At 39.9% G+C, this 27,978-nt stretch overlaps 2 protein-coding genes across 2 annotated transcripts in view; one reads left to right on the top strand and one right to left on the bottom strand.

Annotated features, from left to right (window-relative positions):
• Positions 1–10,023, bottom strand: part of MORN1 (MORN repeat containing 1) — a 104,748-nt gene extending 94,725 nt beyond the window's left edge. Inside the window, exons 1-6 of the mRNA XM_065421149.1 lie at positions 9,966–10,023; positions 7,815–7,886; positions 5,665–5,763; positions 4,258–4,368; positions 3,351–3,441; positions 127–214 (exon numbers count right to left, since the gene is read on the bottom strand). Coding sequence (XP_065277221.1) covers positions 127–214; positions 3,351–3,441; positions 4,258–4,368; positions 5,665–5,763; positions 7,815–7,886; positions 9,966–10,023 — 519 coding nt within the window. The remainder of the gene's footprint in view (positions 1–126; positions 215–3,350; positions 3,442–4,257; positions 4,369–5,664; positions 5,764–7,814; positions 7,887–9,965) is intronic.
• A 3,718-nt stretch (positions 10,024–13,741) lies between these two features.
• Positions 13,742–27,700, top strand: RER1 (retention in endoplasmic reticulum sorting receptor 1). The gene is made up of 7 exons (XM_065421239.1): positions 13,742–13,828; positions 20,172–20,257; positions 21,293–21,397; positions 24,238–24,337; positions 25,279–25,357; positions 25,470–25,605; positions 26,575–27,700. The coding sequence occupies exons 2-7, from the start codon at positions 20,177–20,179 to the stop codon at positions 26,662–26,664; spliced, it is 591 nt and encodes a 196-aa protein (XP_065277311.1). The 5' UTR covers positions 13,742–13,828; positions 20,172–20,176; the 3' UTR covers positions 26,665–27,700.
• The last annotated feature ends 278 nt before the right edge of the window (positions 27,701–27,978 follow it).

The following is a 27,978-nucleotide window of genomic DNA, read 5'->3' on the forward strand; positions in this document are numbered from 1 at the left end:
TATGAATAATATGCCCAGCTCTAGTCATGGAGTTTCTGGGCTATTCACCTGAAGCACCCTGTATAATCCTCCTTTGTGCTTTCCTAGTTACAGCACTACTGCTTCTCACATGTCCTCTTTATATACCTCATATATAGTTCCATCGGCACAGTGCAGTACCCCATGACCCTGTCGCTGGTCCAGGATCCAGTCTCCTTCATACTTATCACCATTCCTGAAACAACCAACCAGGAGAAAATTCTTAATGTTTACATGCTTTGTGACTTGGTAGATAACAATGTGCTATACTGGAAAACCAGGGCTTGCGAAGCTGCAGGATAAGCCATTAAAAGTAAACAGCAGCAGATGATAAGCATGGTCACAGAGAAGTCAGCATGATAGTGCCCACAACCTTCAACTGGCACTTCCTGTGGAAAGCAGGCAACCATCTGGAAGTACTTAATTCAGCCAGCTCCCATCACTGGCCTTCAAACCTTTTTCACCTCAGAGACAGACAATGGATGATACATTGCATGAGTTAGTTCTATATGAGACCCTTCCCTTTATTCCCTGATTGAGTCTGATCATGCGAGGTGCCTTCTGAGAAGTGCTCAAAAACATGGAGCCATTTGTGAGTCAGAGGCACAGGTAAGGTACAGCTCACTTTGCAACCAAGATAAGCCAACAGATAGAGTAGATCAGCATGACAAGCTATGGAAATGGCCTGTTAGCAGATTCTTATTATCCCTATTAGCAGAAGTCCTCTATAGTTCCCTACTGGGTAAGAATGATTGATGAGCTTCTACCATGCTGTCAAGCCCTTTCTGGTATTGTTATTCTTACATTGTATGCTTACTTATACGCTGGTATGTGATCAGTGGTGGCTACTATCCATGCACAGCCAATATAGAAACAACAAATAGAAAAACAAAGTGCAAAGCATAAGCAAAGGGCCTAATCCAAATCCCACTGAAGTCCATGATAAGATTTCCACCTTGACTTCAGAGGCTTTGGATACATCCAAAGTGTAAATTAGTTTTGCTGAGCTATCGTTTGACTCTACAGCCAATGGCACATGGAGTCTCTGCAACTCAAACTTCAGGACTCAGAATTCTGGCCAAATAAAACCTTAACCTAGCAATTCCTGTCCACACAGAAAGCCATTGATAGTCATGCTCAAGCATGATTTTTGGGGAGGCTGACCTTCATTGTAAATATAACAGGAGTACTTGTGGCACCTTAGAGACTAACAAATTTATTAGAGCATAAGCTTTCGTGGGCTACAACCCACTTCTTCGGATGCATATAGAGTGAACCATATATTGAGGAGATATATATATACACACACATACAGAGAGCATGAACAGGTGGGAGTTGTCTTACCAACTCTGAGAGGCCAATTAAGTAAGAGAAAAAAAAAAGAAAAAAAAAAAAAAAAAACTTTTGAAGTGATAATCAAGATGGCTCAGTACAGACAGTTTGATAAGAAGCAAGTGTGAAAATACTTACAAGGGGAGATAGATTCAATGTTTGTAATGGCTCAGCCATTCCCAATCCCTATTTAGCCCTGAGTTGATTGTGTCTAGTTTGCATATCAATTCCAGCTCAGCAGTCTCTCTTTGGAGTCTGTTTTTGAAGTTTTTCTGTTTTAAGATAGCCACCCGCAGGTCTGCCAAAGAATGGCCAGACAGGTTAAAGTGTTCTCCCACTGGTTTTTGAGTATTATGATTCCTGATGTCAGATTTGTGTCCATTAATTCTTTTGCGTAGAGACTGTCCGGTTTGGCCAATGTACATGGCAGAGGGGCATTGCTGGCACATGATGGCATATATCACATTGGTAGATGTGCAGGTGAACGAGCCACCGATGGTATGGCTAAATAGGGATTGGGAATGGCTGAGCCATTACAAACATTGAATCTATCTCCCCTTGTAAGTATTTTCACACTTGCTTCTTATCAAACTGTCTGTACTGAGCCATCTTGATTATCACTTCAAAAGTTTTTTTTTTTTTTCCTCTTACTTAATTGGCCTCTCAGAGTTGGTAAGACAACTCCCACCTGTTCATGCTCTCTGTATGTGTGTGTATATATATATCTCCTCAATATATGGTTCACTCTATATGCATCCGAAGAAGTAGGTTGTAGCCCACGAAAGCTTATGCTCTAATAAATTTGTTAGTCTCTAAGGTGCCACAAGTACTCCTGTTATTTTTGCGGATACAGACTAACACGGCTGCTACTCTGAAACCTGTCATTGTAAATATACTGTATTTAGATAATGACATTACTTTTGAAAGTTATTTTAATCTAAAAAACAAAAAAAAAGGTTAACAAGTGGCAGATCCAGAGCTAATCAGTTATTGACAGAGCTGTGTGTTACTGGCATAGCTAAAGCAGTACCACAGTGAAGTACTGATGATTTACAAGCAATTACAACAGCAATGCTTGCACTGTGATTGCCAGGACTTCCTGTGTAAATTCATCTTTTTAGGAGTTCAATATCTCAGCTCAGGGTATAGACTGAAACTCCACATATAAAATCTTAACTTTCGAATTTATGTGGCTATCTTTAAGATACAGCAGTACTAATTAGTTTAAAAAAAAAGCCTTTTGACATTCTTGCAATTTAAATATCACTTTTGTATTTCACTCTGAAAACCTAAAACCCTTTATGCACTGGCAGGGAAATCTAGGTCATTTATTTCACGTATGAAAGCAGATTATGTCTTTTTAAAGAACCCTTTCAAAAAGTCTGTCAGTAGTGCATGTGGACTTGGTACATATGTCCAACAGCTGAACACCAATTCAAACAAAATTCTGTCCAGCTTCCATGCTGAGGAAGTCCATGCAATGCCTCAAAAGAGGTGGAAAAAAATTGACTTCCAAACCTCGCATAGGTTTTCATGGTGTGGAACCTGCATGGATTGTTTTTGCTTAATTGAATCCAAAGAATCTCTATGTACAATATTCATTAGCAGGACAGAGGGTAATCACTCCAAAAGGGATCGGACAAATGACAGTGTGCTCGAGACAATTTTTAAACTTTAGAGTTTCCACAGAAGTTTTTCTTGTTTTGATTTAATAAAACAAGGACAATAAAAATGGCATTAAGAGTTTGTGGTTTAACACAAATGTAATAAAATTCAGAATTGAGCACGAACTTAAATATTGGAGAAGATGTAATTACTTGTTAGAAGATCCAAATGAAACGATAATCTTTTATACATGCAAAATGTGAACTGCTAGATCTAGGCATAACAGGGCGAGTTTCACCTTAACTCACTTTCCCAATTTTTGCATGTTTAATCCAGCCCCTAAATATTATATTAACAAGAGCAAAACAACTAATACAATAAGATTAAAAACTTACTTGAAGGTCATTTTCCCTCCTCCATGTTTCTTATTATTGTGAAAGGTTCCTTGATAAGTTTGTCCATCCTTATCAACAAGTAATCCATGTCCTAAATAATAATAATAATAATAATAATAAATAGAAAATCTACAGCAGACACCAACAATCTCTAGAGACAGGAAATATCCTTACATATCCTTGCAATAAAATCCCTTAATATGTGGTTTTTGAATATAGTTAGCTTCTAAACTGCACAGAAAATATCTACTTCAAACTCAGGGCACAGCCAATTGATGAAGATTTAAGCAAAAAAAAAAAAAAAAAAAAAAAAAAAATCAAACAAACAGTTTGGGTTTTAATTCAAATCAGGTCAGATGTGGTTGTTTATTTCAGTGGCACCCGCCATGTGCTAGGTGCTGTAAGAACTAAAGCCCTGATCCTACAGAAAGACATACACACACTTTTAACTTTTATGCATTGAGAATAGTCCCATTAAAATCAGAGCTACTCACAGTGTCTCTAGTCAAGTAAGTGGTCCTGTCCCTAAGTTTGCTATGCTTGAGACACTCCTGGGGGTAGGGAAAGGGAGACAGAGTGAAGGGATTTTACCCCAATTAGTAAATAAGGCCTATTTCAGCAAGATACATGTGATTAATGTTAAGTGCACATAATCCACTGAATTCAATAGAACCACTTACATGCTTAAAGTTAGGTCTGAGCTTTGCTGAATCAGAGACTGTCTACTATTCTGTGTGTATAATACCTAGCACAATAGGGCCCCATTCTTGGTTGATTCCTAGGCACTGCTGTCATAAATGTGATTAATAATGAATAAAATAAAATAATAATAATAATAATAATAATCAGGACCTCAATTACTTCAGAGTGAATTTTAATCAAAGTTTCCTCTCAGACTTTAACCTACCTGCTCTCACTCCATAGGAGAACTCCCCTTCATATTTCCCACCATCTTTGTACTGCATGACTCCATGTCCATGGAGCTCTCCAGAAACGAACTGACCTGAATAAGTGTTTCCTTGAAGCAAATATATGAGAAAGTAAAGTGGAAAAAAGACATAATAGCTGTGTCAAATGTGGTTTAATCTTTTTTTTTTAAGTCTAAGGTGTGCTAATAAATAAAGGTTCCTACTGTACCTTACTTACAGAGCAGTGGTAGAAGGTATTTTAAAAGTCATAAAATGAATAATTAATGGGTTTTTATTATCAGTACAGTCAAATGAAGAAAAAACCTGTTCATTAGGTCTTTATCTTAAAACTAATGAATCATAATCCATATTCCTTCAGGTCTTTAAAACTGAAGCATCTTAAAAATGGCAGTGACTTGTTAAAAAAGATTCATAATATGTTCTTTTATGGTTAAGAAATGTATAAAAAGTACTTTAATTTCATAGTCAACTTAACAGCTTTTTGATGGCATGTAGTCATTCAAATCTTCTGTATGAAGCCTGGGAAATCAGGAGCTTGGTACTAAAAATACAGTACTGTACAGTGAATTTGTCTGTGCCTATACCATCTCAGAATGAGAAATAGCTATATTTTTCTGTCAAGTATTTACCCAATTTATTCATAGAATAAAAAGGTTACATGGACTCCACCCCATACCCGCTACATGCCAGCCACCAGAGACTGCCAATCACAAGGGCTGGGGGTAGAGGGGAAGTGACTTACCCTCAGGTCAAAAAGGAAGCAGAGGTGAGGACTTACAATTCCTTCCCATAGTATCTCCTGGGGCAACACAATTACATGATGCCCCACATTTAGGGCTGAACTTAAATAATTTTTCATGAGCTACTCCTTACCCAAGAGTTTCTCTCTATTCAAGAAAGGAAGAAGGAGAGGTGTGCCAGCTGGGGTATAGGTTCATTGACACATCCATGTGTGAGAACATACACAAGATCCGCTCACTAATCACAGGGTGACTAATCCTTTACTTTCTTACAAGCTCAGGGCTGAAGGAGTTAGATGCAGGTGTAGGGATCTGCCTGTGTGGAAATCCTTCCAGGACTGAGATCCTTATCGTCAAAGCTAAGAGACATGCTTGTGGTTTACACCATTACCCCTGGCCCACTATTAAATGCACTTTGCTTGGAGTTAACTAAAAGTCAACATAATCCAGTATAAAACAGCAAACACATGAAAACCTGAAAAATAGGATTTACAATGGAAACCCAGAAAAACTCTTATTTAGAGCAAAGCAAGGTGGCAATTTACAATATAGCTAGGTATCAATTGTACTTTTTTCTATATCTCCTTGTAAAAAGATAAAATTTACATTAAAAGAATATGGTATGTTCCAGGGAAAAGAACTAACCTGTAGATGCCCAGTATCGCAATCCATTTCCCATAATTTCTCCGTCTACAAACTCGCCTTCATAATAACTCCCATCCTTAAATAACAGCTTACCATGACCTACGAAACAATAGGTTAGTTCAAATGAGTGACAAAAAAGACTTCTTATAATCTCAGAGACACTACATCTAATTGTTTGAGCAGTAAAGTGAGAATCAGGGCTTCTGAATTCCATCCTCAGCAATTTGTGTGACTCAATGTGCAGCCCTGGGCAAGCTACTGCCCCACTCTGTGACTTGATTTACCTGTCTGCAGAAAGGAGATAAAACTACTTATCTTACAGGGGCTTTGTGAGACTTATTTAGTGCCTTTAAAGAATCTTAATCTATTTTAGGCATTCCTAACATTTATCAAAATAATGTTAAGGCACCTAGCCTATTGATGAAAGGAAATGCAGAAGTGCAAAGTATTGTGTGTGTAGGGTGAAAACCTGGCCCCAGTGAAGTCAATGGGAGGTTTGCGATTGACTTCACTGGGGCCAGGATTTCATCTCTAGAGGTTGTAAATTTTGGAGGACAAGGACATTGTTTTCATACCAGTCTGTAAGCACCTAATATAAGGTTGCAAATATACTAGATTCTCATTAATTGTACAAAGACAAAAGAAAGAAAATTACTGTTTTTTTGTTTTATTTGTAAAATATAAACAAAAGTTTTAGAGAACAATCAAGTGCCACTTGTTTCCAGAGGATGAGAGAACATTGAGTTGAGCTCTTGAACAACAATATTCTTAACTCCTTATTCCTCACATATTTCTAGCAAGTTAAACACTGAATGACTATGTATGATGCACCCAATTCAGAAAGAAGTAAAGACTCTTTCAAGTGTGCTGGAGCATGAGCAGGCACATATGACACACAGTGAGGAAGGAGCGAGGATAACACCCATTCCAAGGATATAATGGACTACAAGAAGGGATCTATGAAGAGTCGGGTGAAGGGGCAGTTTCTCTGTTACTAATTTGTGGCCTTTGGCCAAAAGACTCTGTTCACCTAAAAGGATTTACACCTTTCTATATCCTATATACCTAAAAATCTATGCAGATTTTTGCTCTGGATGCAACTAGCCTACTCAGGAAGAAGAAAAACAAAAACAAACAAAAAAAACCCACTTTCCTCTTGTTACAATTCTGGCTAAGCAGAGGTCTTTGTGGTGGATGCTCCATGTAGAGGTTCTCCCTTTTCCAGGGCTGACTCTCTGCCAGATTTATGACACCCAAGACCTGTATATTTGTGGCCCTAGAGTCTATTTTTTTTACACTTAAGAACTAAAGACTGTGATGTCTTTGACTCCCAGGCACATGCCACGCATATCTGGAAAGTCTTAATAGCTGAATTGATTAAATATGTATTTTATTTTCTATACCCTAGGGACCTTCATATTTTTCCTTTTTTTAACTCCTTTGTAATGGACAAGAATCTTCAAAGTACTCAGATGAATCATTAATCAGCCTCTAGGAGTAATAAAATAGATAGAGTTCCCCCACCCCAATTTCATCCCCCTATCATATCAGTAAAGTGCCATAAAGAACTCAGTGAAGTTGTAAAAGATGGCCATATTCTTCTGGGTGTGACACAGGCTTCCCACCAAGGAATGGGGCAGGATGAGATGTTCAGTCACACCTCATGTGTCATAGCACCAGTCCTAAAACAATATGAATCACAATTAAGCTCTGAAGATAAAATGATTGGAAATCAAGATAACTAACTCGCAAATTTGGAAAAATGGAAGCATTCATATTTAATTGAATGCATAGCTGTGTTCATCTGGTTGGGTTTCTGCCCTTTGCGTGTGTGACTGGTGAAGAGAATTTCTCTGAACTCCTGAAAACAAGACATTTCTTCCTGGAGGGCTGTTAGACATGAAGGTAACTACAACTGTACTTCACCCCAAAATGTCACTGTTGCTTTTCCATTACTTCCTGTACCTCTTTGCCATCCATGACACCAATTATCACTGTCACTGCTTCAGTTGCTTAGCAGAGTCATACATAATCTTACTTTAGCTTCAGTGTATAATAGTGTTTCTACAGAAATTTTACAAATTAAAAAAGTTAGATAAGTGAATTAAAATTTCCCTTCATTGTCAATGGACAAAACTATCTGCCCTTACCATGTTTTCTTCCTTGTTTCCATTCTCCTTCATATTGAAAAAAAGAATTAGGATAAACATACAGTCCATATCCTGAAAAACAAGACAAATATTAGGTAACAAGATGAGATTTCTGGAACTATTTAGCTGAATAATAAAAAGTCATACGTGAATGCTGAAAGAACTGGTAATAGAAAAGTAAGTGTTATTTTCTGTAGATTTGTATACACATCTGCATAGACATTTTTTATCTTGAACTATTAAATAACATTTACACCAAAAAAACATAGGAATTTGTTTACTATTTACATACACATCTTATAAACGTGGGCATCTAGATACTACATTGTTGAGCTCATTATAAATGCTTTAGAGTGTATCACCTAATCGATCTATGTCAAAAATATTATCTGGCATGCCACAACTTGTATAAGTCAAGAATAAGCACACATAAAATGAAGCAATCTTTGTAAGGGGATGACTTTTTTGTTTTGTTTAAAATAGCTTAAATACCAGAAAAAAGATACACTCCCTCTTTATTTTAGCAAGAAACAAGTTTTCCTACTTGTACTGTATCTTAAATCTGTTCATTCAAAGTTGTCTCCTACAAAGGAATATGCAGTGGGTAGAACTGACTTTAAAGTAATGTGTTCTCTATGCTAACCGTTTAATGTATTATCATTTCTAGTGATCCCTTTTCTCAGTAGTTTAGTTCTCATTTATACAATGAAGTTGTTCCCTTCTAGAAATCCAGTTTAATTGATAGAGGGCCAGATTCGGGGCTCAGATACAGTTATCCCTCCACTCCCTCAGTGAACATGCCCCCTGTGGCTTTCCCCCATGGTCCAGACAGACACCCCGTACCCCAGTGCACCCCACTCCCACTGTTCAGACCAGATGTGGGCAAACTGTGGCCCGCGGGCCACCTCCGGCCCGCGGGACTGTCCTGCCCGGCCCCTGAGCTCCCGGCCAGGGAGCCTAGTCCTCGGCCCCTCCCCAGCCCCCCACAGCCACGTCGCTGCGCGGGCCGCGCTCTGGCCCGCCGCTCCCGCTGGGCAGCGTGGGGAGCGCAGCGGGTGTCGTGGCTGCGAGCTCCTGCTGCTGGTAAGGGGGCGGGGCAGGGTGGGTGGGTAAGGGAGCGGGGGTCCTGGGGGGCAGTCATGGAGGAAGGGTCGGTTGGATGGGGTGGAGGTTCTGGGGGGGCAGTCAGTGGATGGGGAACAGGGAGGGTTGGGAGTGCGAGTCCCAGGGGGCCTGTCAGGGGGCAGGGATGTGAATAGGGGTCGGGAGGACAGTCAGGGGACAGGGAGCAGGGAGGAGGGGTGGGATCCCAGGGGCAGTTAGGGGTGGGGGGTCCCGGGAGGGAGTGGTCGGGGACGAGGAGCAGAGGGCGGTTGGATTGGGGGTGGGGGTCCCGGGGGCCTGTCAGGGGGCGGGGTGTGGATAGGGGTCGGGGCAGTCAGGGGACATGGAGCAGGGGGGTTGCATAGGGGGCAGAGGTCCCAGGAGGGGGCGGTCAGGGGACAAGGAGCAGGTTAGTTGGATGGATTGGGGGTTCTGAGGGGGGCAGTCGGGGGCAGGAAGTGAGAAGGGGTGAATAGGGGGAGGGGCCAGGCTGTTTGGGGAGGCACAGCCTTCCCTACCCGGCCCGCCATACCGTTGTACAACCCCGATGTGGCCCTCAGGCCAAAAAGTTTGCCCACCCCGGTCCAGACGGACAGAGCCTTTTATCCACTCAGTGCTCCAACAGACAGAAGAACACCCCCCCCCGTGAGAACTCTCCTCCTGCTCCCACACACACCCGCCCCTCCTCCCGGCCTGGTGCCCAGACAGACAGACACCACCCCCCCCCGCACGCACACACAGACACACACACTTAATCACACACACTCTCCTCCAGACAGACCGACACCCCCCCCCCACACACACACACACAGACACACACACTTAATCACACACACTCTCCTCCAGACAGACCGACACCCCCCCCCCCCCACACACACACCCTCCTGGTGCCAGACACATACCCGTCCCTCCTCCCGGCCTGGTGCTCAGACAGACAGACCACCCCCACCCCACACTCTGCCCCGCAGACAGAACAGCCCCCCTCCTTCAGGGCGCGGACAGACGGACCTGCTCTCGAGTGTGCCGCCAGACAGCCCGAGCCCTCACCTTCCCGCCGCTGATCCTTCGCCGCCCCTAAGTAGCAACCAGGCCTGGGGGCCGCCATCTGCCCTGGGAGTAGCGACGCTAGACCTTGGCAACCGTATCCTGCCGCCCATTGGCTCCCTGGTAGCTAGGGGCGGGACTTCTCCCCCTCCCGCGAAGAATGGCGGGGGAGGGGTTAGGGCGCTGTACGCGTGCGTCTCTCTCTCCCTCCCTCCCCCCTCTGTCCAAGGTCTTTCCTGCCCTGCTGCATGCCTGCTGGTGACATGCTGGCCAGGCATATGGGGGCGGGAGCATTTTCACTGCCTTGGATTTGGGGGAAGCACATTCCCAGTTGAGGGGGCGAGTGCTGCAACCTGCCTAGGTTTAGAACTGTTACTAAAACAACAAGGAGTCTGGTGGCACCTTAAAGACTAACAGATTTATTTGGGCATAAGCTTTCGTGGGTAAAAACCTCACTTCTTCATCTGATGCATCTGAAGAAGTGAGGTTTTTACCCACGAAAGCTTATGCCCAAATAAATCTGTTAGTCTTTAAGGTGCCACCAGACTCCCTGTTGTTTTTGTAGATACAGACTAACACGGCTACCCCCTGATACTTGAGAACTGTTACTGTTATTTTGTGTAAATAATACAGAACACACCTGGAGGCCCCTGTCAGGATCCAGGCCCCAAATAATGAAAAAAATGGTCCCGGCCGTCAAGAGTTTACAATCTGAGGACCAGATCCTGCAAGCTTGTGCACAGGTAGTACCTGTGCCAGGGGAAGGGTGTCTCTGACTTCAATGGGCCTCCATGGGGGCACAGGAATAAGTGACAGGATCAGGGTTGAATGAAGCGCAGATACTGCAGTGATGAGGTCACAGAAATACAAAGAAAGAGAACGACTATTATTTAATATTTACATCAGCAGTATTAACAATGCCAAGCATTCAAAAATCATGAGTCAGAACAGAAAAACATATTTGTATTTGCCTTCTGGTTTTGGAACCTTTAGGGATTAGATCTTAAAGGTTTTGTTTGTTTGTTTCTTGTTTTTCATCCAACAAGGCTGGAAACTTACTTTTTTTAAAAAAATGCAAACTAAGATTGTCCTGTAGTCCAAGGAGGACCCTCAACAAATCAGAATGTAAGCAAAAGACCAAATATCACAAGACTTATGATAAAACTGCATCTCCTGTGCTAATAGGACAATTTAAACCAGTGAGGTTTGACTCTTTCTAATGTAAATTTTAATACTAAGATCTTCATATTCTGATTCCTGCATTCGGTTTCAAACTTGAAAAATGGTTTGTTTTGTTTTTTTCACAAGCTCTAAGTGAAAGCATAAGGCAAACCCTCACCCCCAATAGTGGCTGTTGTGGTTAGAAAAGGGAAATTTGAATCAGGGCTCCTCAAATCAACTTCTGGCTCTGCCATTGATTTATTATGTGGTCTTGGAGAAATTACTTTACCTTTCCCCATCTGTATAATTAGGATTTATTCTTTGTAATACAGCAGTAATACAGAGCCTCTAACTAGCCCCTTTGTGCTTGGGATACTGGATCTAATAATGCTTAGCTACTTCTCAGGTGTATTGTGAGGATATAAACCTTGTAAAATGTTTTGAGATTATTTGAAGAAAAATGCTACACATGCTTAAAGATATAGTGATGAGTGTGATGTAACTATCTGGACATAAAGTGGTGCAAACCATTATTACTGTTCCAATACATAAATGGAAATATTTTGGAAATTAAGGTTTAATCAAAGAGCACTGAGTGAGGGATTTTATTATCTCTCTTATAATCGAAGTGTTTTTAAATATATTTATAAAGCTAACTATGTATGTGAAGGGAAATTCTCAACCTAGGAAAGCCAAAATGGTAAGTATTGCACTAAGACGGTTAGGTGATCTTAAAAATACTTACTCAAATACAATTTGATGAATTTTATGCCACTTAACGTTTTATAAATATTTTTAAAAATATCTATGTGAAATCTTTTAAAAAATGTTTACTGTAAAAATCTGATGTATTTTTGTACTTTATTTCTGAGGTGAAACAAAAATATTGCTAGAATCCAGAGATTGCATCAACATACTACTACTTGGGTGACTTTTTTGGCCATGGGGTATTTGAGAGGATTCCTGAAACCTGGAAGAATCCACCTAGCCAAAAAGTGACCAACAGTTTGCATTCCGAATCCTTCAAAACCAATCAAGAAGAAAAGTGTTATTCAATCTTTTTAGGTGTCATTAATATCAGAGCTATAAAGCCAAGGAAAGAAGGGTAGTTATTTCTGAAGAAAAGTAATTTTGATATATTCATGTCTAATAAATATTTATATAGCTATCCAAGGTGTTGGAACTAATCACTCTAGTTTTCCTTTAAAAGGGTAAATTTATCGTGGTTTTATTTCAGGCTCAGAAATGTAGCATACACAGTAGTGCGATATTTCAGTTCAAGAGACAGATAAGGTCACAGTAAAACTTCATAGCATAGTACTACTCCAAGAAGTGATGATATAAACATTTTCTTACTCAGAAGTTCTGCTCACTGCAGATTGAGTCGGATCTACTCACTTGAGTGACAATAGTGAGTAATTTTTTCTCCTGTTAGCCTTGCAAAGATAAAGCAGCTATGGGAAAGGAAGCTGAATTCTATTCAGACTACTGCCTTACCCACATTATTAACTGGGGCCCTGCCACTAAAACTTGATTCATGCAAGTGGACTCTTGCACTGCACAGAGCCAGCTGCAGGATCTGGGCCTAAACTGCAACAGTAGTTCCAAATGTTTCCTCTGTTACAAATGTGAGGGGAAAATTTTGTCCCACAGAATGTTTATTACTGGTGATAATGCATACAAAGAAATAATCCCTGTTTGATATTTGGATCCCTTGTTGAGTTTTCCAGTTTTACAGTTAGAAAAAAAACCCATCTTTTTATATTTGTAAACTGGGCAAATGTGATCTCAAATTGAGAGGTGACAAATAGGGAAACCCTGCAAATGCCATATTTCAAGTCACATTACAACTGCACTTTTAGGTAGCAAAGCTGTATAGAGTTTGGAAAAATGGCATGGGGAAATAACTTGGTGCCTATATTTACTTTACCCAGAATCTCAGATGCATGAAGAGCATGTCTCAGATCACAAAACGGACAGCACAGCATGTAGGATTTAATCACCATTTTTTATCCTGCACGTTGCTCATTTGTGGGATGTTCCCAGGAAACAGGGACTGGGACTGACCCCTCCGGACTCATAGAATATCAGGGTTGGAAGGGACCTCAGGAGATCATCTAGTCCAACCCGCTGCTCAAAGCAGGACCAATCCCCAATTAGATTTTTGCCCCATATCCCTAAATGGCCCCTTCAGGGATTGAATTCACAACCCGGGGTTTAGCAGGCCAATGCTCAAACCACTGGGCTATCCCTCCCCCCACTTCTTGCTAATTCCATCTCATCCTAGTTCAGTCCCTCCTCTCAGCCAGACACCCCTCCCCCTAATACTAGGGCCTTCAAGCCCCATAAGCCTAACCCAGAGCCCAATGCTTAGGTCCCCCAGCACTAGAGACTGTAACCCCAGTGCCTCATACCAACCACTCTGCAATCCCACCTCCTAGTACCAGCCACCACCTCCCCACACTACTACTTCTGCAATCCCCGCACGAAGTACCAGCCTCCAAGAGCAACCCCATTGGGGCCCCCGCCAGTAGCCAGTGCTTTCGGAGGAGTGAGCCACTCCCCCCCACCCCACACCCCGCGTTGCCCCGGAAGCGGAAGCAGTTGGCTTTGACTCATCCTCCGCCATATTGGATGCTGTGGTGGAGGGTGGGGGGGAAGGCGGAAGGAGAGACCTGGCCCCGGCTGTAGCGGCTCCGGCACCCGTGAGTAGTCGGTGTCTCCCTCCCCCGGGACAGAGGTGGGAGCGGGGCCCAGTGCCGGGCAGTAGCTGGATGCGGCCTGGGCCGCGGTGCCGGGGGTGGTGAGGGGTCCCCCGGGGCGGGGATTCTTGCCCAGGGCGCTGGGGTAGCCGGGAGGGGGCGCGTTGGGAGAGGTGCCGGGGGGAACGGCCCTCGGGGTGTGACTGGACAGGAGCACGCGGCTCCCTCCGGCGGGAGGGGTTACTCTGTGGAGGGGGGAGGTGAGGCGCTCCTTGCCCCAGGCGGGGGAGTCTCGGGATCTTCCCGGGTCAGACCTGTGCGGCCCCTTAGAGGTGGGTCGGTGATTCGTCTCCCGCTGCCCACAGGGGCCGGTGCTAGTCACAGTTCGGGGCCTCCTTCTCCTTGACCTCTGCTTCAAATGAGCATTCACGTTGTTCACTTCTTATCTTTACGGACTCCCCTCTCTCCTGCGTTGCCTCCTTTAATTAGTGTCGAGATTTAACTAACGAACACCCGGTGGAAGTTTGTTTCTTTAATGACTGGGGCTGCAGAGGTGTCATAGAGCTGCTGCTATTATTTGGCTGGGGATGTATTTGTGACGGGCCAGGTGCATGAGGTAGGAGGGTAGGGACCAAATCTGTTGTAAAAGGAAAACTTGCACTTTGTGGGAAGCAGAAGTAAGCTGCAATGCTTTAAAAACTTGGGACCAACTGGGCTGCCTTGTGCCTTTGGCTGTCCACTGGCCCTTCTAACAGAACATCTTAGGCTATTGCTTATGAAAGTATGTTCTTCTTCTAGCACAGGGAACTGCATCCTTCTCTTCAGTCCTCCTTATTTGCTTGTTTTGTCTTTAAAGGCAGAAAAATTCATTAATGTTCAGAAAGTTCTCTAACCTATTTACACTGTGCATGCTATTGGAAGAGATGAATGAAGTGCCTTCATTACACATAAAATAAATAATCAAGGAAGAGACCCTGCTTTTTCAGAATTCAGGGATGGACATTGCTTGCCTAGTAAACCAGAAAACGTAACTTCTTATAGCTCATGAGTTTGTAAGGTTAATATATTTTTAAGGCAGAACAGTAATTTTATAGAGCCATATTTCATGTTGGTAGCACTCTGTTTAAAACTCTGAACTCTATTAAGTTCATTAGGCCAGTTTCAGTCTGCTCCCTGGCTACTGACTTATTTACAGTGCTGGATTTTGATAACCTCTCACTGTAAGTAAGAGAGGAATTTTATGCTCTGTTATAATGGTGTGTTATCAAAATTAAGCCTTATTTCCAATTCTCAGATATGAGATCAGAATTAGGTCTGTAATTGTGAATCCTTTTCAAAGTAAATTTCACAAGACACACTTCTTGCAATACTTAGTCCTGGGGGAATTCTGCACCACTGTGCATACGCAGAATTTATGTCCCCCGCAGATTTCTTTGCTTCCTAATAGAAAAATGACTTTCTGATGGTGAAGCAAAGGGAAGCCACAGGAGCAGTCATGCAGTCCTCCCCAGCAGTATATTTCAGGTGCCCAGGGCAGCTGGCAGAGAGGTAAAGTACTGTGGGGTGGGGGCTGGGACTAGAGAAGACCCAGCTCATGGCTCCTACCCTGCGCCAGGCTCAGCTGCTAGTCCTGGCTGGGCTAGGGAGGACGTGACTTCCTCTTCCCTTGCACGGCATCTGGGGCCGGGTCAGACCAACCCCCAGATTTCCCCCCCAGCTGCAGGAAGCTCTGCAAACTCCCCCACTTTCTGCACCTATCACTCCTCAGCTGCAGGGGGGAAGGGATCCCTATACAGAGAGCTGCTCCCCCATTTGCCCAACCCCCATGCATCCAGACCCCCTCATACCCAGATCCTTCCACTGAGCCTCACCCCCCCCTGTGCTCAGAACCCTCTTGATGAGCCCCACTCCCCCTTCACCTGGACCACCCCGACAAGCCACCCAGATCCCCACCCCACCGAGACCCAACCAGCTGCACGTGGATCCCCACTCCCCCAGCATCTGGACCCCCCCACTCCCAGACTCACCAGCTGAGCTCTGTTCCTCCCCACTACCCCCGCTGAGCCCTAAGCACCTTCACCTGGACCCCCATGCCGAGTCCCATTATCATTGCACACACAACACCCCAACAATCCCCTGTGCATCCAGATTCCGTCCCCCTGCACCTGGATCCCCGCTGAGCCACCCGCACCAAGATTGCCCCACACAGAACCCCCTCAACCCACGCCTGGATCCCCCCACACTAAGCTTTTTTATCAGATGTTCATCCAAGCACTTTTCTTTTTGTAAATTGAATAATAATCACCACTTAATCAGATGTGAAGTTTTTTACTACCCTTATTGCAGAACAGAATGCAAAAGAAGGCCCCAATCCTGCAAGAACTAGGTGTCTTTAACTTCATGCATAAGTGGTCCCATTGATTTCAACGGAACTACTAGGCCATGTCTACGCTTACAAGCTTACCGTGGCACAGATGTACCAATACAGCTATGCCACTGTAAGAGCACTCGTGTAGCTGCGTTATGCCAACAGAACAGAGCTCTCCTGTGAACATAATAAAACCAGCTCAAGGAATGGCAATAGCTATGTCGGCGTGAGAGTGTCTTCCCGCCGACATAGCGCTGTGCACACGAGTGCTTATGCTGACAAAATTTATGTTGCTCAGGGGGGGTGTTTTTTCACACACCTGAACGATAAAAGTTTTGCTGTTATCAGGGTGGATTTGATTTAAATCTAATATATTTAAATCACAATTTAAATCACTAGTCAGGAAGACTTGATTTAATCATGGATTTCTACATAAAAGTGCATTCTTTTTGGTTGTTCTAACTTTAATACATATTCTTCACAACTCAGAGATAGATGTAGGTTTCATTTTTAGAAGTACACACTAAATTTTTTAAGTGATTTATTTTGAAAACTTTTCAGATTAGTTTTACAGCTATATCAGAAAATGAATGATTATTTGGTTATTTCATTTACCAAAGGTATTTGAAGCAGATATTTATGAAGTCATTGGGAGGTGAACGATCTCTAATTCAACAGGTTAATCATTAATATTTGGAGGATTTTCTTGCCATGTTGTATTAGAAAGAGAACATGACCAGACAGACATATAAATTGTTTTATTTAACTAAAACAACAACGTTTTGTATTCTGGATTTTTTCTTCAACAGCAAACGTATAATATTTTAACAAAACAAGCATATGGAGATATACCTATCTCATAGAGCTGGAAGGGACCCCGAAAGGTCATCGAGTCCAGCCCCCTGCCCTTCACTAGCAGGACCAAGTACTGATTTTTGCCCCAGATCCCTAAGTGGCCTCCTTAAGGATTGAACTCACAACCCTGGGTTTAGCAGGCCAATGCTCAAACCACTGAGCTATTTTTGAATTTAGTTAAACATTCAAGTTTTTTAAAATCAGGTTTGTTTTTGTTAAAATTGTTTTAAAGTAAAATAGTTAAATATTTAAAAAACAAAACAAAAATTAAATCGACTACGTCAGCCAGGTCAACATGAGAAACTTAAAATATTGGCTTCTGCAGCTAACTCAGTTGTCTTCACCTTCATTTTCCTGTTTGTTCATAACCTGGAAAAGAAAAACAAGCTTTCCTGCTTTTTCGGGTCCCAAAGGATTTCTCAATTTGGAATGAATTAGTCTAAGGAAGAAAATATTCTTCCTACACTGGCAGAAGAAGCTACTGCTGTTAAAAGTGAGATTATCTCTTCAACAGTCTCTGAATCCAAGTGCTTAAGTGACTTCTACCAGTTCACTGGTGTGACTTTCTTTAAAACATCATCAGCAAACATATATTTCTTGAATGGTTCTTATTCCCAAACTGGGTCTATTTTATGGGCTGCTGCCATTATAGGTTTTCCTTTCTAGTGAGAGAATATGAATGGTATGGTAGATCTCAAATCAATGAAGGCTGCACTCAGGAAGACCTCAAGACTTCTGGAATATGCTGCTCAGTTTCACTTTTGTTTCTACTGCCTGTCTCTCCCTTCTCACATTTATCTCCAGACTTATCCTTGTCCAGATCTATTCTGCCCCCAACAATCTTCTATTCGTTGAACTTTTTGAAACTTTGCACTTTTAGAGAGAGGTAAGGGATTGACTCTGTGTACACAAATTTGCAGATGGACAATAGGGTTGAGGTCTGTTATTTCTCACCTCTATATATTATTTATTTATTTATTTAAAAACATTTTTTGCTGGAGACACAAATCTACAGTTTGAGAAATGAAAAACTAAGCATCTCTGCTGGTATCTTCTAGACTGAGCACTGAGTCCCATTGGGTAGATAGAAAGATTAACCTAAATAATCTATACAGAAGCCTCTGGAACCCCATAAGATTGGGTCCCTAATCCATGAACTATTGGAACTCATTTACAAAACTTTTCTTAAACATTACATGAATATATTGTCTTATACTATAGAACTAGAATTTATAATCCCTTTTCCATGATGAGATATCTTTGAGCTATAATGTTTCTTAATTAAAACTATCTTTAGATAGGTTTTTTCCTCAAAAAGCATTTTATCAAAAAAATCCGATTTAAAAAAAAATCATTGATTTTTATCCACCCTGGCTGACAGAAATGTTAGTGTTGACATGGCCCTAGTGTATGTAACTGTGTGCAGGATTGGGATTTTAGATCCTATTACAGATCTGATTTTCCAAGTCCCCATTGATGATTGAGTAGAAGCACATAATGAGAACATTAAAGATACTCAAATGAATATTGGTATCATTGACAGAAAGGAAACATTTCTTCCATGATGAAACATTTCCGCCGTTGTAGCCATTCTGGTTCTGCTTTAGCTTCACTAGGTTTGAAAAAGTTTCAAAACTAATAATAAGGTAGTGGTAATAGAGGAAGTTATGAATAAAAGCATGTTGAATCTTTGAGTTTCTGTAATGGTATTTTCTCTCCGCACCCTGTGGAGTTAACTGAAGAGAAAAACGTATTTCCTGTCTTTGGCCCTGGATATTAAAAGGACACTTTTGTATTGTCAAATTTTAGGAGTCTTTCTTTGGTATACCTAGGATCGAGGTGGGGCTGAAGTTCTGAATTGTCACTATCAATCCTCTTACCTCTGATATTGTGATAGGGACTCCTTCCCATTACTGATTATTATTCCCATGTAAAAGAGGGATAATACATAGCTTTCAGATTTTTACCATGCACCCAGAGAGAAATTTAGAGTTATAACATTTCATAAATCTCCAGATTGTCATTAGGACCAAGAGCTTCCTTCCATCTATTTGTCACTATAATGCAGCATTTAATACAATTTACCGGTAATCTTCCTTGGTTTACTAATACTTCACCCATCTGTATTGCTTTAAGATCTTCAGGTGAAAAACACTCTCTAAATGTTAATTACTACAGAGCTGAAATTGCTCCCATTATCACATAGAGCAACATAGTCCTGCCCAGAGATGGGAATCCAGGAAGTAGTGTGAGGTATTACCTTTGGTGATGTGGCACATCTGCTCAGATTCCATAGGATTTTGTTTGTGTCTTAAAGCAAACTGCAGAGCTTGTTTGTTTTTAACTGGAGGAGTGGAGGAGAATCCTAAATCAAAAGTATTGCATTTATTAATAATGTTTTTCACCTGAGTTCTGGGTCCTGTCTCTTACCATGTGAGAGGGAGTAAGGCAATATAAGCTCTTAAAGGTAATCATTTTCCACTGTTGCTGAGATGTTCATTTTGGCAAAGATATGACTGACAACATCAAATGCTTCAAACAGTGCAGGAAAATGTTTCAGTTTAGGTGCTTATGATGCCAGCTCTTGGATGGAACCCAAAGTACAGAAGACAGATTTGAATTTATCTAAATATGTAGTCACTTACTAATTTTGAGAGGAGGGGGGTCTTAAATAGGTTTCTTAAATTTTGGTTTTGCAGTTTACCTTTAAAGGCTAAAGGTGTGGGGGGGAAGGGTAGTATCACAGTACATCATCTCCAGATTATTGTTTCCAGATTATTACTCTGATTTCTGGCATATCAAGGTGAGAACATCACTTAGATCTCTTGCCTCAGTTACTGTTTGTAATTTTTCCTAAAAATGTCTTGGATCCTCTCCCTCCTTTGTAAAATATATTTAACCCTTTCCTTTCTTGACACTTCCCCTGAAATAGAATGAATGAATGAATGTCCTGTCTTTAAAAATGTTTCACAGAAGATACCTTTTCGTTTCAAACAAGATATCAGATCACCAAGATATGAAATCACACACCTGAATGCTGATGCATGTAAAGTGTCTTAAAGTTTCACTATATTAAGTTTTCATTTTTAATATGTTTTCTGTATAAATGTCTTGTTTTCACAGCAACAATGTCCGAAGGGGACAGTATTGGAGAGTCTGTTCATGGCAAACCTTCAGTGGTGTATAGATTTTTCACAAGACTTGGACAGGTTGGTTTTATGTGAGAGATCATGTTGGGAACTAGTGTCACTGGATTTATACAATTTTTTTTTTTAACTCATGGCCTTTAGTTGCAGTAAAAGGAATAATTAAGTTACTGAGTACTTCAAAAAGCATTTTCCTTAAAATGAGTTTGCTTTTTAGAAATGGATGGTCTCATAACCATGATGACAAATACATAATTTAATTAATGTCTCTATCACTATTTGAATGTTTAACAGTATGTATGAATATTTATTACTGCATTAATGCCCTCAGCATGCTAGTTGCTCTCAGATGAAGAGACAGAAAGCTTCGTGTAACCATAATTAATTCAAGCAATTACTGTTTGCTATTAAAAGCTAAAACTTATGTTTTACTAAACCATGAGTACTTATGTAAATTAGACAACATAGTACACACATTTTTAAAAGTGACGCGATTTTTGGATGCACAAATTTTTGGATGAACACCTTAAAGAAGCCTGATTTTTTTTTTTCTTTTCTTTTCTTTTCTTGGTGGTTTTCAGCACTTTCTGAACATTTGCTCTCCTTAAGATGTTCAGAGTTAGACACACACATTTGCTAATGATTTTTAAAACACTTAGAGCGTAAGCTTTCCAATAGCCATAAAAAAATCTTTTTTGTCCTCTGGGTAACTCGGGCTCAAAATCTGATTTTGTAAACAGAAGATTTAAACATAACATTAATGGAAACTTATTTATGAAACTGAAAAAAAAATCAGTTTCTCTAGTTACAACTTAAAATTGCCAGCCAGTTATACTAGTGTTTAAGAACCAGAAATTTTGTGACTAGAAATGAAAGTGAAATTTGTTAGCAAAGCGTGACCTAACTGAATAAAATGTAAGCAAGTAACCAGTCTAAATAGTGCCAAGTAAACCTGAGTTCTAAAAATGTTTTTAATCTTTTAAACTATGATGTTTAACCAAAAAATGTCCCTTAAAACTTGTGGTCTTTTTGACACTCATTTAAATTACTCTATAATAAACCATGTTTGTGTATAAAACATTGTACATTTCATTCTAGATCTACCAATCCTGGCTAGACAAATCTACTCCATATACAGCAGTACGATGGGTTGTAACTCTGGGTCTGAGTTTTATCTACATGATTAGAGTTTATCTACTACAGGTAGGAAAACTAAATTTATTGCATTTGTCATGTTTAGAATAACATTGTAACTTTAAAAGGAATACTTTTTTATTAAATTGAATAATCCATTTCACTAAAACACTTGCTAAGAAATATTGGATCATATGGGTCAAAGTGAGAATATTTTAAGTTTACATGCATGGACATGTAATGAAATAATAACTTCAAGATGGAAACAAGTTTGGTAGAATAAACAGATTCCTAAACCAGCTACTTTCAGTGTCATGAAGGAGTTATAGTTAAGTACATATGCGTGTCTTTTTTTGGCTACTCATCTTTTCCCTAAGAAAAGCTTTGGTATGCTTTGTGTGAAGTGAAAGTGCGTTGTTTTTTTCCCTCCAATTAATAGCAATAGTAATTTGAGCAGCTACAATCTTGAAAGGGATGGTTAAGGTTGGCTGTTTTGTTTTGTAGGATGAGAAAGTGGGAAGTGCCACTGTTAATTTCTAATGAAATTGCATAATAAACCTCTTAAAACTTTCATTCATGTTTTAGCTTCCTGTTTAAACCTTTGCATCTCATTCACGTGCCAGCATTCCTCTCCTAGCACTGAACCTATGAAGAATTTCTTCATTACCACTATTTTATCATCACTGGCAAGCAGCAGACTGCATCTCCACTACCCTGTTTTCTCTATTTTATGCCAATCCAAAATTCAGTTAAGCACTTTAGAACCAGTATTCCCAAAGCTGCCCTAAGCAAGAGTGCAATTATTTTTTTCGTTGCTCAGTGATATTCAAAGAGTAACACATTTCTGATAACTTCAGCAGTGTCCCTGTTTAAGTGCTTGACCTTCTAAAGATTAAAACCTCTAAGCCTGAAAACAATACCAAAAGTAATTGCAGGAGGCTCTGAAATTGAGTAACAGCATCATAACTGCTGGAGCACTTGAACTTCTATGTGAATTTTCTTTGGGTACTTTCCTTCCTGAAAGAACTTTCAGATGATCCAGTCTTGGTTTTCATATGTAAAATGTGGCTGCTATTAGCTATATAGCCCATATGCATTAGTATTCCTCTCCTAGGGCGCAATCTGGGAAATATTTGAAACGGAATGTCCTAAACTCTTATGGAGTTTTGTAGGAATTGGAGGCACTAAGTATCTCGTAGGAGATGATCTGCACCACTGCCCTCAACTCACATAGATGTCAACAGGAGCTGGTAGTGCTCAGCACTCTGCAAAGTTATATACCACGTAAACTTAGAATCATTCAAAGGCTAATACGTTCAGGTGCCTATCTAAAGAATACAATACAATTTATTCTGGTATTGCTGCCTTCGGAAAAGTTGGAGGAGAATGAACCAAGAGTTGTGGCAATGTTATCTGGATGTTAGAGCTTTATAATTTATTTTTTTCCTTGGAGGACAGGTTATTCAGCCGTAACTTCTTCAGTTGAAAGAGATTACACTCTGATATCCATGCATTGTGATGTAATCCTTAAATGTCTTTAACAGTGTGTATGCAGTGTAGTTGTAGCCATGTCAGTTCCAGGATATTAGAGAGACGAAGGTGGGTGAGGTACTATCTTTTATCGGACCAGTTTCTGTTGGTGAGAGAGACAAGCTTTGGAGCCACATAGACTTCTTCAGCTCTGTGTGGCTCAAAAGCTTCTCTCTCTCACCAACAGAAGTTGGGCTTTTATTACCTCACCCACCTTGTCTCTCTAATGTGTTGTCATACAAACTGACAACTATTTCTAGAAATAACTGTATGTGCTGTTAGAGACTTGTTAGACTGTTGTTCCCAGTGTAGTTTATTTGCTGCGAGTAACTGTTTTACTAACACACTTTGCATGAATGCTAAAATAGAAGTCTAGGACAATTATATTTGATCTTATAACAACAAGATTTAAGGGACTTTATTTTACTTATCTTATTTTCTTATCAATTTTTTCTGGAAATGGTCTGTTGCAAATTGCCCTCTCCAGTTTAAGCTGCTGGAACAGATCTCTGCTATATTGTAACTTCCTTAATTCCTTATTTAATGATGTATTTCTCAATATTCCTCCCCTTAGACAAAATGCATTATGCTTGCATCTTATCAAAAATTAGATTTTGCTTAATGGGACACAGTTGGCTTAAAAATAATTGTTTTTAAAGCGGCAGATATCCTTTTCCATTACTAAACACCATAGATTCTTAAACCTGCAAGGACTACAAAAATATTATCATTATTGTGGTTGTGTACTGTTTGTGCTTCTCTGAGTTTGGACAAAGAAACTGAATGTGGTGTTTTGCTTACTAGTTTGTCTCACTACACCCTACATCCTACGCATCTTCTTGCAATTAAATAACATCATAAAATCTTTACTGTTGTTACGCTTTATAAAACACTTAATTTTCAAAATCTAAACTAAATTTCAAGCCTAACTAAACTTTCAGATTTTTCCTGCTTTGCTTACATGCCCTTTAATTCATTTAGTCATTCTTACATAGCTGTAAGTGAAAGTAGCTAGAAACATTCCATAGTAAATTTTTAGCTTACTCTGTTATAGTAAGAAACACTGGACAAAAAGGGCAGTTGAATTATAGGAACCAACCAATTGCCAAGTTGGATCAGATCTGCATGGGTGGTTTTTACCTATTCACACAGAGCCTAAATACTTGGGTTTCATGCAAGTGGAGTTTCTTTCACCCATTGTACGTCAGCTGTTTTAAAACTGAGTCCAGAAAACTTGTCACTTGCAAATAAAAAAGTAATTGGGGGAAGAAACCAAAAACAGGTAAAACAATTTGTGCTGGTCTTGATAAACAAGTATTTGAAGCTGTTTTCCGTGAAGTTTTCAGTCTGACTTTTTGTTGTTTTTTGTTCTTTCCTAGGGTTGGTACATTGTGACGTATGCCTTGGGAATCTACCACCTAAATCTCTTCATAGCTTTCTTGTCGCCAAAGGTAGATCCCTCTCTAATGGAAGACTCAGGTATAGTGGACATTACTCCCGTTACTATAATTTTGAACATAAACTGTTTTCCAAATCACTTAATCAGTTTCATCTATCTTCACGTGAACAAACATCTTCAGAGAAGAGTAGAAAATTCTCAATAGTGAGAACAGAGTTTGAGTTTAAAAGTTGTGCCTTAGGAATTATTTAAAAATTAACAGTGCAGGAAGGGTCTCTAATCGTGGCTTTCATCTAAGGCAGTAGCTCTCAAACTTTCCAGTCTACTATGCCCCCTTTCAGGAGTCTGATTTGTCTGCTGTTACTCCCCTCCTCCCCCCCCCTTTGTTGAGGTTCAAACAGAGGCACAGAGGACCTGTCTACACAGGCAAAACTGAGCTGAATTCAACTGAAAACACACACAGTTCTTAACATCTGTGTAAATATATCATTATTTTATATTGGTCATGCTAGGCTACCACATGACCCACTCTCTAAAAGATATTAACATCTGCATAGACACAGTTTAAGGAGGGGGTGGGGTGTTGTAATCAAGTAAGTTTAGTTAAACTGAAAAACACACCTCCTTTGACTCATTTAGATGTAAGTAAAAAGTTATTTCCCTAAAATCCCAAAGCCAATCTGTCAGATGAGAATAGAATCCAAGAGTCCTGACTCCCAGCCCTGCACTTGAACTAGGTTAGATATTGCATAATGGTCTGAACTTTTCTGGAGATCTGGGTTCAGTTGTGACATCACTCTCAAAACAAATATTATTTGATCAAGCATTAGCAACTCGTCCTTCAGTGATCAATTTTACACAGATAGGAAACTTGAACTCTTGCAAGGAGCTATTCTGTTCTGGAGATAGGCTTTGTATATAATAGTGATAGTAGGAAAGAACAGAATCTTTACTAGACTGATCGATTAAGGGATGATTTACCTTAAAAGATTGATTTTTTTTTTTTGCTTTTTTTATCCAGATGATGGTCCTTCATTACCCACAAAACAAAATGAAGAATTTCGACCCTTCATTAGAAGGCTGCCAGAGTTTAAATTCTGGTGAGCGGATACATGTGCCCATTCTCTTAAAAATAAAAAGCATTTACATGAATGTGTCAAATAAGTCACTTCCAGTGTGTGGGAGGGATTAATTATGTAATTTATTTTTAAGGCATTCTGCTACTAAAGGCATCCTTGTTGCAATGGTATGTACATTCTTTGAGGCTTTCAACGTTCCGGTATTCTGGCCAATCCTTGTGATGTACTTCATTATGCTATTCTGTATCACTATGAAGAGACAAATCAAGGTAATGTGCTGAGATTGGATTGAATCTTTTTGAAGATAAAATATCACCGCTTAAGAGTGTCTTTCCATGTTGGCAGCCAGATGATCACTGTGTATGTTTATCTGTGTATATATAGTATGGCCAATATTTTTAAACTTAAGTACCTAATTGTAGGCACTCTTCAGCACAAACTGTAATTGGAAATATAAATACTCAATACTCCTGAAAATCAAATCCATTTAGACACCTAGATATCAAATTGTTAGCCCCCTTCCGCTCATTCTTCAAAGGATTCAGATTTATCAGAATAATATCTTCTGAAGTAGTAAATTTGGAGCTTATAATGGATAATATGCACCATTCATCCATGGCATTTCTGCAGTATAATGTGCAAAGCAGACTATTGGGATCTCAAATTGGTGATGGCTGTTGTGAAAAACTTGGCATTTTTAAAAAGACAAACACAGCAAAGTAATTCAGGTTGGCTTTGATACATTTTCTATAGCTTGTTGGCTTGTAAATGGAAATTAAAAATAAAGATTTTGAAAATGTCTCATTCTGAATTTTGAAGTAGTATATTTTGATTCATGATTGTAAAGTGAGGACTAAGGGATTTACATTAATATATTTATGCTGCTTAATCCTTTCATGATTAACCACCTTGACTATTCCATACTGTGTAGCTTTTTTTGTAAAGTTCGAGGTACAAACTCTCAAACAACCCCATTTAAAGTGTTCAGTGTAGTGTATACTAATAAATAATACAGAAAAAAGTGCCATTTAAATCCTTTGTGTAGCTTGTGACTGAATGGCATCTTATGTTGTTGAAGTTAAACAAACGTTGTACATCTTATCAGTTGTAAATTAGTGATTATGCTGAAGAGCTTTGTGTATTGTGGCTTAAACTGCATATTATGGTGTTTTGATAGAAATATTACACCTGTCAAACAGTTCTGTTTAGCAACTAAACTGATGTCTTTTTGTTTACAGCATATGGTAAAGTACAGGTATATACCCTTCACACATGGCAAGAGGAAATACAAAGGGAAGGAAGACATGGGAAAGACCTTCGCTAGCTAGAAGTTGAATTGAGCCTGTTGACTGACTCGACATATAACTACAAGAACGGTTTTGAGCCATTGTAACAATGCCTTTTTTCTTCATATAAAGTAATTAAGAGGGTGGTGACAAAGCAGTTGAATTTTCATTTTAAGAGGCTGTTTCTATTTTTTGTCTGAAATATCAGTTTCTTGAAGAAACTGGCATTCTAACCAAATTGATTGGGTTAATTTATCTTTGATAACAAGTTGGAGAATCTTCGATGTCCCATTGATTTGGGATCGTGTGTTGCTTTCAAGGTCCACTGTAATCATTGTGGCATTGGGGAGGCTAATGGCTACAATTAGGTTTTTTTACAGTGTTCCTGCCCAGTATGACCCTGAAATGCTGTGCACATATGTGGAGGAAAATAGTAAGTTGGCACACATGATGCTGTTGTCTGCTTCATAATTGTGTGCTAAGTTCATACACGGGTCTGATAGGCCTTAATATATGCAGAATTTCAGCTGGCAAGGTACATGCATGGTATCACTGGAGTGTAACCAAGTTAGTAAAGAGTAGATAGGGTTTTTTAAAAAGAAATCCTAAATTCTGTTTTTTGCAGAAGGGAAATAAAGATTAATATAGCTCATAAGGAAACTCATTTGTGTTCGGTTCTAATGCCAGTTTAGCCATTGCATCTCATGGCAGATGCTGAAATTGGGCTCATTCATAATGACTCAAAACTTTGTTCTTAAACTATCATGATTTCTTTTGAGGGCCTGGAATTATAAATATATATATTTTAATTGTTATTAGTTGGAGAATATTTTGACTTGTTTCTTTGATACTTAAGGGTTTTTTTTGATTAACTTAAGTTTGCTTCATGCAGCCCCTTAAGAACACACCCAAACTGGCCATAGCAGACAAACGTTGTGGATTTTAACAGCTTTTCATTTTCTATGAAAAATATAGAAATAAATGACCTGCATGTAAACTTTTTGATGTGATACAGCTACAAACAATTTTATTAAGTGACTTTTTAATTCCAAACTTTATTAAAAGACAGTTGTCCCCCTTTCTTGTTTTAGTCATCTTTACATAAAATATATTGGGCTAATAATATTTATAGATCTGCCATTTTAAATGGTGTCAACACTTACATTTTCCTCTTTTTGTTCAAGTAACACATTTACTTAGTTCTTAAGAGTTCATTCAGTTGAATTATATTTCAGGTGCTAGGATGAGACGAGTCCTTTGAATGCACTACGTAGTGTAGCGGCAGCTTCAACAGATTCTTGCTATGGAACGCGTACAAAGGAACCCTTGTTTGCTTGTGCAGAATGAAAAAGCCAC

This window comes from Emys orbicularis, chromosome 22, assembly GCF_028017835.1.
Source record: "Emys orbicularis isolate rEmyOrb1 chromosome 22, rEmyOrb1.hap1, whole genome shotgun sequence".
In the NCBI taxonomy this organism is placed as follows: domain Eukaryota; kingdom Metazoa; phylum Chordata; order Testudines; family Emydidae; genus Emys; species Emys orbicularis.